Raw genomic sequence first — 12,506 nt, 5'->3', positions numbered from 1 at the left:
AGAGGAAACTGGGTGACAATCCAGTTGACTCGATCTTGAAAATCTCTTACTACCAACAGCATACCTAGCTGATAATAATGACTTTGGACTTACCTTTCATCCAGACGAACCCCAAAACATTTTGTCAACTCGTACTTCAGTTCACCAGGTGCAGAACTGTAGCAGCTGTTTGGCAAAGCACAGCAACTAGTTCAACAGTTGTGGATAGCAATGTACTTAATTGGAAGTTGTGGGGTAGTTTATAAAATGGCTTGATTAAGATGTATAGCTGCAGGCCCATGCTGCACAAAAGCACACCTCCTCAGCAAGAATTTAGGAAGGTATTTTGTCTGAAGCAAAATGGTATGATTGCAGGGTCAGCATAGTAGCAGTTTTAAATAGATGAAAACGAGGCAACTTAATGAGGACAACCTCAGTTAGATTCATCTTTGACAGTGTGCTACTTGGAGGGCTAGAAATAAATGAGGATTAAAACACCACTAAATCTAGAGGGGGAAATGTGTTAGGGAACAATAATTTTCTTTTTGTGGGTGTTGCATATACCAATTAGAAACCCCTTAAAAAGTGATTGTCAATAAGGTGGACAGAATTGTGATTTGTATTTTAAAGATTATTTAGAGCTGCAGTTTTCCTACCCTTTGTTTTGGTTGTATTTGGTAAACAAGCCTGTTGTGACTGCTGCACCTGCGTGGTTTCACATATGATTATTGGTGTGTAAGAAGCCAAAAAGGCAACAGCACAGCTTTCCAACGCTTGGAACTTGTGTGTTTTAAACTCTTGTTGCATCTAGAGCTGCATCCCTAATATGAGCTGGGAGCTGAACACTTCACCTGACGTTAGGATATGTCATTGTGTTGCAATTGGAGAAAGGCTTCACTTTCAGTATCACCTGCTTTTTCCCATTTGCCAGCTAGCTGCTGTCATCTTCTCTGGGCAGGGTTTAGCTCCTTTAAATAGAGGAGCTATTTAAATGTTGATAAGGAATGAATTTTCTATAGGTGTTTGAAGTACTGAAAAATACTTGAACCTTTCTAAATGTTACTGCTATCTATTTGAATCAACACAAAATTTCCTAAACATTTTAAAGAACTTATTTTGCTAAAAGTGTATGAAAACTTCAGAAAAACAATTAAAACTATGCATGATTATGTAAATTTTTACTGACAGTCTAAGCCCTTTTTTTTTTTAAAGCAAAAAAATATATGTGGAAAACTTAGCTCTAGGTCATTTTAACAAAGTGAAGAAGCTGTCTCTGCTAAAACTGAAAATATGGAGGCCCTGGACGATTTATTGAAATGTTTTTATATTGCATTTCTTTTCCGGTAAGTAAAGTTTTCATCTCCATGAGAGAATGCAGCATGCAGTCATTTCCCTGCAAGAGGATTTGCATGCAGTTGTGTATGTGACAGTGATAGAGCAGTGGGTAAATGCTGTACCTCATAGTGGTTTGACAACTTCAGCTTCATAACAACCCTGTGTGGTTATACCTCCTTCAGGCAGGGGGTTATTACATGACACATTTTCTTCTTTTAAGTGCATTTTTTTCTCTATGCTATATAGGGAAGGAAGGTGGTGGCTACCTCCCATATTTATTATTCAAATCTTAAATTTTAGTGATAAGGAGGTCTCAAAATTCTTCCTGAATTAAGCCGAACCGTGCAGCTTCACTTAGGCAAGAATGCAAAACATGACCCAACAGTCTGCAGAAATGCTCTCCACTCACGTTCCAAGTTAGGACGACACAAACATCCTTCTTTAATTAGTTGCATTTAAACTACTTCTGTTTGGGGATGTCTTTGAACAAGTAGTTAGGAGTAGTTTGCTCAGTAGGTTTAAAAAGAGGTGGAGAAGGAGAGCTTTTCAGTGTTTTCTGTCCTGTGCTTAGAATACTCAATTAAATATCGGTTCCCCGATTACTAGCACTAATAGCCATCATAGGTGTTTTCCCTTTCTCTGTTAGCAATTTAACACTTTTTTTTTTTTTTTTTTTTTGCCTAGCAGAGGTTGAAAAGGTTGCTAGAAACAGTTGTTTCCCTCCGATTGTTGCGGAGGCTTGTGGTTAGGCTAGCAAGTTGAACACCTTTTATAGCGATACAACACAGAACAATACCTGATAAGGTTACACAATATGTTAACATCTTTAAGCTAGCAATCTAACATTTATAGTTCCTGAATGTTTGAGTGTGGTTAGAGTTCAAGTTTACGCCGTAGCAGACCCTTAGTGCTCACAGCTTCCCTCAGTTGTGGCGGGCCTCAGGACTGGCACATCAAAGGCAGGAGAGAGTGCAACTGCCTTGACTCGTTTTTAGCTGTTGTGAAAGGGCAGGAGTGCGTCTTGCATCCTCCTGGCCCCCCTCGCAGTGCTAGCTCTTTCATGAGTCGTCTACCACAAGGAGGAGCACACCGCACCTCCTCGGGAGCCGCGCGCCCCGTGCCGGCCGCGGTTGGGTCATGGCCGTGTGGGAGCCGGGCGCTGCGCCCCGATGGCGGCAGGCCAGCCCCATGCGGGGGCCAGGCAGCCTGCTCCCCACCAGCGCTGAGTCTGAAATGCAAATTTCCATTTTGCCAAAATGGCCACGTTCTGGAGCTGCAGCCAAGCTGCAGTGCAGTTTTGGAACCACCCACGTTTGAGGGCACGTATGTAAGTGGGAGATGTGTGTGCTCCTGGAAAAGGGAGCTATGGCGACTTGAATGTTGAGTAGCAGGCCCAGCCGTGCCCCTGGGACCAACTACTGTCTTTTCTGAAGAAAAGGGGATGCAAAGGATGAACACATACCATGGTCAGGGTCTACTTTGCAGGCCGCTAATTAGTCTGAACCATTAATACATAGATTTGACACCTTCAGGAGGTCTTTGGACGCAGAAATCGAGGAAAGAATTGCATGTAACCTGAGGTGTAGTTTCTCACTCCTATGAAGAGTACGCAGTCTTGCGGTGTTTTACAGGTATTTACCAAATGCTTAAGTAACAAGCACAATAAGTACAAGCTTCTGGAAAATAGGAAGCATTCGTATAAGTCAAATGAAACCCTGCTGTACAAACCAGTGAGAGCAATTGTGTGTCGAGTAAACTGTAATACTGAGCTAAGTATTATTTGACTGGCACATTTGTCTGTGTTGTCATTGATACGGTGTCTGAACTCGAGTGAGACTTTCAGTATTGCAATAGTATGGTAAAATGGGAGGAAACGGATTTTGAATGGAATTTTCATAATGAGGTCAAACCGAGACAGAAAACTAAAGTGCGAATGGATGTGTTTATACATCCAGAAGTCAGTTAGCAGATGGCTCTAGATGGGATATTGATAACAAATAATAGACTATTTTAAGTATGCTCTTCTCACTTAAAACGTCTGATGACCAATCTTCCATAATTTTATGAAGCAACTGTTGTAAGGCATTTGTAAGAATGCAAAATCTGTGTCGCCTGCTTATTATTGAAGCCATTTAGCACATCAGATGTCATTCCAGATTACCAGTTGCATTTCAGTTGGACCAGAAACAAATACAGATCAGGAATAATGTAATGCTGTGTACCTTAAGGTTAAATGTCTGACAAGACAACTAGTGCTAATGGACTGTGACATTTTTCAAGCCATAGGTCTGACATTACTTGCTCTGTCAGAGTGAAACGTTCGCAATGATCTAACTCCACATTACAATATATTAAGACATCATTCTTTTCTCTTGTGCGTGCTGCAGGTTTTCTGACTGCATCTAAATACCGCAGCAGCAGCAGCTGGCCCACGTGTAAAAGCAGCATTTCCAGGTTCTGAGCTCTCCACAGCACTGTTAGTGGTATTTGATTCAATCCAGGCTGTCCTGGAAGGTTTCTGTTCAGTACGTCGCAACTTTAAAACATGTGCTTGCAGATAAAACTCCATGAACACAAACCCATCTGGGACCAGATCTGCTGCTGTAACTTTTCTGAGCAGTATCTCATTATACATGTAGTGCTATTGGTAGGAATGGCTTAATGTAAGTTAGGATAACAAACCCAGATCAGAAACTTTATGCCAGATATCTGCTAAATTTACACTACTGCACCAGATTAGCTCTTGAATTTTTTTTAAATAAGGAAGATTTAAAACAGTATTTTGCATTAATGGGACTTGAATGACTAGACTGATAAATGGTAAGTACACCTGGATAGCTTCTAATCATGTTTAAATAATATCATACTGTATTAAGAACTCATTAAAGAAATAGGTGAGAATTAGCCATTAGGGGCCATTTAATAACAGACTGTTTCAGTGTCCTCATCTCTTAAAGGCTCTTTCTAAATATAGGCCTTTGTTTCAAATCTTAAGATGCTTCCTCTGGCTTCTGTTTCTCTATTTTCCCTTATTTTCATTAAATGCTTGTAATTCAGATTGTTATTCTGAAATGTTATATTCTGTCCCCTATTAAATACCTTGTAATGCATCAATGCTTTTCTGCAGTTTTATATTTTGTGACACTCTCTTCCAGTGGCTAAGACAGGGATTGGAAGAAAATACTGGTTTTGTTAATGCAGTTTTCACCAAAGCAGGGGTTTTTTTAATAGGTTAGGGTTTTTTTCTGTGTTCAGTCTTGCGCTATCCCTCTTGTAGCATGGATATGTGTACATCAATGATGCAAAACTTCATCTCGCAAACTGACAGTATGGTGACAGCTGATGCTATAGAGTATATGAACATAACCCCAGCGGTAGTATAATGCTTCATATGTTCCAAGTAAATCCTAAGAGAATATGAACCCATCACCAGACAGATTTAAAATGTAAATGCTGTTCTGCTTGATCAAGTCAATCACTGTTACGTGTATAGTCGTGTTATGCCAAGATGTAGCTTCAATACGGTTATTTTTTACTTAAAACAACACTTGCAAATCCTTCAGAGGGAAGAAAAAAGAAAAGGTGACCGGGAAAAGAAGGGAAGCAAGCGGATGGTGCTGTCGGGTATTTCAGAAGCGATGATCGTTATCGCCCGCTCCGTTACGCGCGCGGCTGCCAGGACTGACGCCACAGCCCAGCCCCTCTATTCCGTCCGCCTCTAATTCATTCAGCCAAACCCCAGTAACTGCGCGCTCAGTTTCCCAAGCGGCCGGCACCGGCTGCCCCGGGGCGGGTTGCGGGGCTGTTCCCCCGCGGACGGCTCCGGCGAGCCCCGCGGGCCGCAGCCGGGGCTGCGCGGTACCTGCGGTGCCCGCCGCCTCCCCGGGGCCGCGGCGGGCGCCCCCGCTGACGGCGGGCGCGGCGCTCCCGCGGAGCGAAAGGCCCCGGGGCGGGGGCAGGAGGGCGGCGAGGCGGCGGCCGGCGGAACCCCGCGCCGGCGGGGGCGGTGCCGCCGGGCTGGGCTCGCCCCGTGACAGGCCGCCCGCACCGCCCCTCGGCGCCGGCAGGGGAGGGGACGGAGCGAGCGGTGTAAACAAGGCGGGGGGCCGGGGCTGGCTTGATGTCAGCGGGTCACATGGAGCCTCATATGGGCCGGGGGATGGCGGCGCGGCGCGGCTCTCCGCTGGCAGGCGGCGGCGGCGGCGGCGGCTGCTGCTGAGGCGGCGGCGGCGGTTCACGCCGAGGGCCCCGCGCGTCCCGCCTCCCCTCCCCGCCTCCCTGCCCGCCGCGCTTCGCTCCCCGCCGCTTCGCCCCTGACAAATGATGTGTTTTGTGCTCGCCGCGATGAAAGGTAGGCGCAGCCCGCGGGAGCCGCCGCGCCGTGCCTGTGCCGTGCCGTGCCGTGCTGCGGGGAAGGGGGGAGCCCGGCCCGGGAGCGGCGGAGCCGGGGCCGCGTCGCCGCGGGACTGGCTGGAGTTACAGTGCTCCGCGGCCTCCCCTCTCCGCGCGCCGGTGCCAGCGCTCGGCGTCCCGCTGATGCGGGGCGGCCCCGCTCGCCCCCGGGCGGCCTGCGGGAGCCCCGGGCCGGGGGGCGGCGCTGCCGGTGTCCGCCTCGCGAGCCGCCGCCGGTGCGGGGACCCGGCCGGGCGGCCCTTGGAGCCGGGGGAGGTTTTTAGGAGCTGTCGGAGGGATGGGGCGGCTCAGTCCTTCCCGTGAGTGCCGGGCAGCGCCCGGGACTGCCGCTGCTGCGCTGCCGCGGTGTTTTGGTGTAGGCGGCCGCGCCGCGCAGGGAGAGGAGCGGAGCGGAGCGGTAACCCCGCGGAGCCGCTGCACTTTACACTGTCGTGTACAAGTTAGAGGGGAAGAGATAGCTTATCTGCTAACATGGCTTTTCGGAAGGAGAGGTTATGATTAACGTGGTTGGAGTCGCATAAAACGGAGACGAGCGGTCTGATCTTTCTACAAACCCTTGCAGAAAATACGTACCATAAAATCTCTCTAGCAAAGGGGAAAAGAAGGTGCAGCATCCTGTAGGTAGCTGAGGGGACTAAAATGCCATCTTAAGAGATAGCTGCTCGTTTTTAAAACGCTTTAGAATAAAAAGAAAAATTGGAGCTACGTAGTGATTTTTATTTTTTTTTTTAACTTGAAGTTTTCTCTGCTTGCTGATCCGAGTCCTTAATGAGGGGCAATGTCAGACTGAGGAGAGTCAAACGAAGTTTTTGATGAGAAATCAAAAGTTTAGAGGTATGCTTTAAGTCTGCCCTGTTTCCTAATAAAATGAGGTCCACAGTAGAACTTTGTGTTGCAGCATTTTTAAAGTGATAGTTTGGGTTTTTTTAAATCTAAACCCGGTAACTATCGTATTTAAATATGATATTTTTTATAGTAATCTGAAGAGTATCGCTGTTGGCATTTGAATGTAATGTCTCTACTAAAATGCCAAATCTGTATCCTTTACCTACAAAATCCGTGAAAATATTTTAAAGTCTGTCTTTTTAAAAAATATTATTATTTGGAAAAAGAAGATTGAATCCTGTTTCACTTAGAGACTGTTCCCTTTTTTCCCCCGTTTTGCAAGACCAGTAGGTAATGCGTACCAATAGCAGCATACTGTTTGAGGCACGGTAATTTTCAATTACTAGGCTTCCTTTTCGTCTTGGAGAGAAGCCTATGTGAATGAAAAGAAAAGCACTATATTCATTAATTATTAGCCATGCTGAACGTATTTGGCAAGAAAACGTAATTGGGTTGATTCAAATACTTGCATCTGTAACAAAAGAAAATGCTTTTTTTAAGTGCGAACTACATGGATATTTTAGCAGTCCCTTAGAATTCTACGTATTCTGATAAGAGTTTTTCAGCATATTCCTCACAAGCCTGTTAGAACCATGAAATCACATAAACAAATTTAAAAAAAAAAAAAAGAAAATACACAAATTAAAAAAATTCAGGGGGTGTGATTGCCTTGTATGCTTCTGGATAGAGACTTAAGGTGTGTTGTAAAAGAGCCGACAGATGATTTTCAGCAATTCAACTTTGAAATATTTTTTTTACTCTCTTGGGATTTTCATTTAAACGAATTTCCACACTGATGTAAAATCTTGGTGGAGCCCAGCTTTTGGGTTTTCAAGTTCAATTTCTAATGGTTTTATTATGAAAATGCTTAGGTCTTTGTACTTTTTACAGAATACTCCTATGATACGTTTCATTCATGTTTCATACTATTTAGTTTTCTAGCGTATTGAAAAACTTTCTCGGTTTCTTATCCTTTCTCTAATTTGCTGGACAGGGTTCAGCTGGAGGAAATGTGTTGTCATTTGTCTTAAAGTAATCTCTGACTGCTATGAAATAATGGATCTGCAATCCCATATTGTGATTTGAGACAAGTAGACCAGTAGCATAGAGAATGTAGTTTTATATAAGCTCAAAGGTACAAGGGAAAAACATAAAACATGTAGGTGAATTGAATATTTTATTTATTCTCGGTGCTGTAATGACATCTTTTGGCACTTCTGATCTTCTACAGTTTTGAAGTTAAAGTGCAGAAAATTACGGTCTGCAGGAGAATATGGGATGTTACAGATTTCCAGATTGGATTTTTTTTTTTTTTTTTTAAGTGAAAAAGAAGAGTATTAATTCTTTTCCTATTGCTGTTTAGGTAGCCCAAATTGATACCACGTGAAATAAATTTGCGAGTCATTGTATTTTTTATGCAACATAATGTTCTGGCAAACGTGCTTTCTTTCATTTTGAAAAGTCCTCAGGCTTCCAGACTATATACAGGTTTGAATGAGTAAAGATTTTGGCCAGCTGTCAGCACATCGATAGCTGCGCTACTACGCTTCAAGAGCTGGAAAACAGACTAGTCCAATGAAGAGTCTGGACATATCCTTAAGACAGGCTGCGTGATAAGAAATGTAACTTTCTGGTTTCAAGCAGAGAGGAAAGAGGTTTTTTTTCTATCTATTTCTAAGAAAATAGGCAGCGGTGAAGCATCGAAGTTCATAATGGCTGAGTAAGTATTTTGTAGATTGATGGGCTCTTAAAAATTATTTATCAACTGTTGCGAGTCTGCGTAGAGGATTCAGGAAGCCTTGCGTTCTTAGTTTATCATATATGCAGGCTAGTTAACCTGTGGACAGCTTTAAGGGAGAGTGCAACTTTATGTGCTTACCAGTAAAAGTTTGCAAAGGAATTTGATAATTTCGCCAGCGTATTCATTGGTACAGATCTTACTCCTGCCAGAGTCTTCACTGGCAGAAGCTTCAAGGTTGACTTCAAGGAGAATAGCACTAAGTGCTATGAATTGGTGGGTAAATACTCTGCGCTGGAGTAGAAACATGGATTCAGTTGTCATACCAGTACTTAAGTGGAGGTGAGCCCAAGACAGAGGGAGCTAGAGTCAAAAGTGTGGTATTTTTGTAGAGAGACGGGTGAATCAGGCCCGGTGTTGGTGGGAGCTGTCCTGAACAGAAGGGTTCGGTCTACTGATGAGTTTATAAAGTATGAAAATAAACCTAGCAATAGTAAAACTGTCCTTCACGTGGATATTTCTAAATAGACATTGATGGGAAAGTAGATGTAAATTTTCTAAGCTTTTTCTACCTGGGTGTATTTACTGTTAAGGTAGAATTTGAGCTACTAATCCTGACTTTAGCTGCACAGACATCAACACAGTTGAATCTGTTTCTGTTTTGCGGAGGATAGACCAGATGAGTAGAATCAGTTGCTACTTGGTTGTAAGGAAAATTGTTTCACTTTGGGGGTCTGTGCTTGGATCATTGAAAGTATAACTAGTTTTCCAACTGATACTGTCTCTGAATGAAAATTCAATCATTTAAAAATACCTATTTAAGGAAATAGATTCTGTTGGTTTTCTTATTAGTGCATATGATTTTTGGATCTTACTGTATTTTTTCTGACTACCCAAACTGTGGTCGGGCAGATAAGCAGGATTTCCCTTGCTGCTTGGTTGTAGCGCTGAAGGGAGCATGCTTTACTTGCAGCGACCTCCACGCTCTGGACTCAGCAGAGCCAGGTTGCTCAGAGGCTGTCTGTCCGGGGATTTATGCAGTACTGCTTACTGTGGGTGAGCTTTTCTGAGTCTGTCAAGCCTGACCTTTTGACGTGTTTTTTGTCACGTATCTTGGCAGCAACCTGCCAGCACGTTGGTAATTACTCTGTTTTTCACCAGTAAACAACTGCCTATGGAAAAATACCTTGCCATAGGTTTAAAAAAAACTTGCTTTACAAATTGAAGTATGTTTAAATTTGCCTTCACTGTGGCACTATTGAAAGTTAAATCTGATTTAGCAAGTACCCTGCTACAGAACTTCTGTTGACTAAATATTAACAGAATCTGGCCTTTGGAATTGCTAGCTGAGAGGCTGTTTTCTTGCTGCTTTAATTTCATGTGACTGATGTGAATGACTTACTTGTACCTAAGACATTTGTTGCATCGCATTCGCAGGGTGAGATTGGTTTGAGGTTTATTGCTGAAATGTACTTTTCAGGCCCTTTGAAAGACTCTCAAGACTTGCAAGTAAAAGAAGAGGAAATCTGTCTTTGTCTCACTCTGTGATAATCAAAGGCAGTTGCATGCTCTGTACAAGTCTCAGTTGGGGACACTCCTTTCAAGTATGGAGAATCTGTACATCCTGTTTAAGTCAGCGAAAACTGTAGGTGCTGAACATCTCACTAGATCTAACTCTCTAAACTTATGTACAGCTCTTGCCTAAAATGGCGAGCCTGTTCCAACTGGCTGGCAATACAATCTTAAAAATAATTCTTCTAGGATAATTCTGAACAATTGGGGCAAAACTGAAGTGGTCTGTGGACACCATGTAAGGACTTCTGTGCCCTTTTTTAAAAAAAAAAAAAAATTCCTGAAGGGGTGAGGCTGTAGAGGTGGGTAGTTAAGCATTGCTGGTGTTTGGGCTGTGGGCTCTGCACAAATATGAAATGTCATCACGTTTTATCCAGTGAGCTGATGTGGGGGGTCAGGGGGAGGTGGCAGCTGGTTCAGCATGTGATGCAGGGTAATGGCCTGCAGCTTTGCAGCTTGGCTCTGCAGTGGGGAGGTGAATGTTTGTATTGGCATTTATTAGTTTGGGGAGTAGTGTCTAGAGACCTCGGTCAAGAACTGAGTCCTCTTTATATCGAGTACTTCCCCAACATGTATGAAAAAGACTGATTTCTTTACTCATTCCCCATTATAGAGAACCTTCCATGTTTGGTTTTTTTCCTAGGATGATGTAGCACTCAATTTTAACCTTAAGGGGTTTTAAATCTTCTTTCTTGCTTCTCTTGCCTACAGTACAGTATAGAAATGATTGCTATCATGTACTAATTACTGGCAGGGTTGTTAGTATTTCATCTTCACTACACAACAGAATTCTAAATTGGTATATTTGTTTCTAAACTATACGTACTAAATCAAAACTGTCAAATCTTTGTGTCTCTCCTGAGTAGATACATACAACTTTGACTTGGCAATTCTCTAGCTAGTATTAGGGGAAGCTGAGATGCAGCATGTTCTTTTTTTTTTTTTTCTTTGCATTCCCATAAGTTTTTGCAGTGTGCAAAATAACTGCATATGACAAGAATTAGTTACTACAGTCAGACCTGATACATTTTAGAATGTTATTCTGGGTTTTTTTATTTGCAATGAGAGAAAAAATAAATACTCACCTTTCTTGTATTTGTCTGTGAGCTGCAATTTGCAATTACAGCTGATAACTCCTGAGATCAGGCAAGCAGTAGTTCCCCCCTTTTGTGATTTGTCTTTTCCTTGAGGGACTGATAGCTAAGGGATATGCACATAACTAATGGTGCAGAAACTGTATTCTAATCCTCTCGTTCCTTTTTGAAGATCATTTTTTTCTCTTTTTTGCAATAAACATTAACAGGGGAGGGGAGGATTCTGTCCTCCAAGAATACCTATGTTATGAGAAAAAGGTGACTCTATACAGTGCAGACCTCTCTGCTTGTTGGATGAAAAAAAAAACCCCAAACCCAGACTGAAAAGTTGAAGCAGAAGGCTTTGTTAGGGGATCTGGAAGATGGACTTTCTTCTTATGCTTCATACTGTTTTAAAGGGAGCCTTGCCTGTGGTTAACAAAGTCTTTAGTTTGCCCAGGTTTTTTTCACTTTTCTTGCTAGAGGCATTTAGGCTAAGAAGTTCTGCAAAATATAGGTTGGCAAGCTCGGTGCAGTTTCAGGCTGCTTCCCAGTTGCCTGCACCTTATGTTGAGAACACCAGGGAGTGACTCAGGGCAGCAGTGACTCATGGGGTGTCATGCTATTCCCCTCTTCGGAGTGGGGGTTAACTGCAGTAGGGAGCTTGCTGGCGGATTTGGAAAATTCAGTGCGCTGGAGAGAGCCCCTTGCAGTACCAGCACTCTACACTGAGACTGCCTACCTGCACTGGTTCCCACACAGATTCCCGTTCTTGTGGAAAAACGTAATTAAATTAGTGTTTGCTTCCCTTATCCTTTTTGGCACCAGGGGAGGGTGAAGCCTTCATGTTGACAGGAGCAAACAGATATCCAGGAAAATCCGAGTCCAGTGTTGTGAAGGTTAGGGCATCTCTCTTATCGTAACGCCGCTCGCTTTGTGTGTGTGTGTTGGGTTGACGGTTGCACTCGATGATCTTAGAGGTCTTTTCCAACCTTAATGATTCTATGATTCTACTGTCTGCTCAGAAGCACAGAGCTGAAGCTGTTACTAGCCATGGAGTTGCAGTCTCTGAGATGGCTAATGTTCCTTGCGGTCTTTGGAGGCAGCCTAATGAGAATCTCTGACATTTAAAGCTCTCACAAGTGCAAGAGTCCCCCCAAAGAAGTCTAGGGGTTCCACAGCACTGTTGGGGGTGGGGGGTAGCCTGCTGCCCTCACCATCAAGTATAGTCCATTTATTCACAGCTGTTAGTGAGTGCAGCTGGGTGCAGTTCATCTTGGTGTGAACTTGCAGTGGTCAGCAGCACCCGCTGCTGCTGCCGCCGCCGCCCTTTAACGTACAGCCTGACTCCACTACACTTAAGCAGGTGACTTCAGTAAGGTCATGATTTCACTGCATTTTTTGTTTTCTTTCCTATGTGGTGGAGAGTGATGCAGGACCCATAGCTTGTGGCTCTTCTGTTTGTGCGATTCCAGCCTTTGGGCCTTTTGTCATGCTACATACATAGCCAT

At 43.7% G+C, this 12,506-nt stretch overlaps 1 protein-coding gene across 4 annotated transcripts in view; it reads left to right on the top strand.

Annotated features, from left to right (window-relative positions):
- Positions 1-12,506, top strand: part of RORA (RAR related orphan receptor A) — a 377,464-nt gene that overhangs the window by 305,648 nt on the left and 59,310 nt on the right. Inside the window, exon 1 of one of the 4 annotated variants that reach the window (XM_076348374.1) lies at positions 5,598-5,665. The exons of the other annotated variants lie outside the window; for them this stretch is intronic. Coding sequence (XP_076204489.1) covers positions 5,635-5,665 — 31 coding nt within the window. The 5' untranslated portion in view covers positions 5,598-5,634. Of the gene's footprint in view, positions 1-5,597; positions 5,666-12,506 lie in introns of those variants that run through there. 4 annotated transcript variants of the gene reach the window in all.

Source organism: Aptenodytes patagonicus, chromosome 10 (assembly GCF_965638725.1).
Source record: "Aptenodytes patagonicus chromosome 10, bAptPat1.pri.cur, whole genome shotgun sequence".
Lineage (NCBI taxonomy): Eukaryota > Metazoa > Chordata > Aves > Sphenisciformes > Spheniscidae > Aptenodytes > Aptenodytes patagonicus.
The sequence above is the reverse complement of the archived record's forward strand: the minus strand, read 5'-3'. Positions and strand labels throughout refer to the sequence as shown.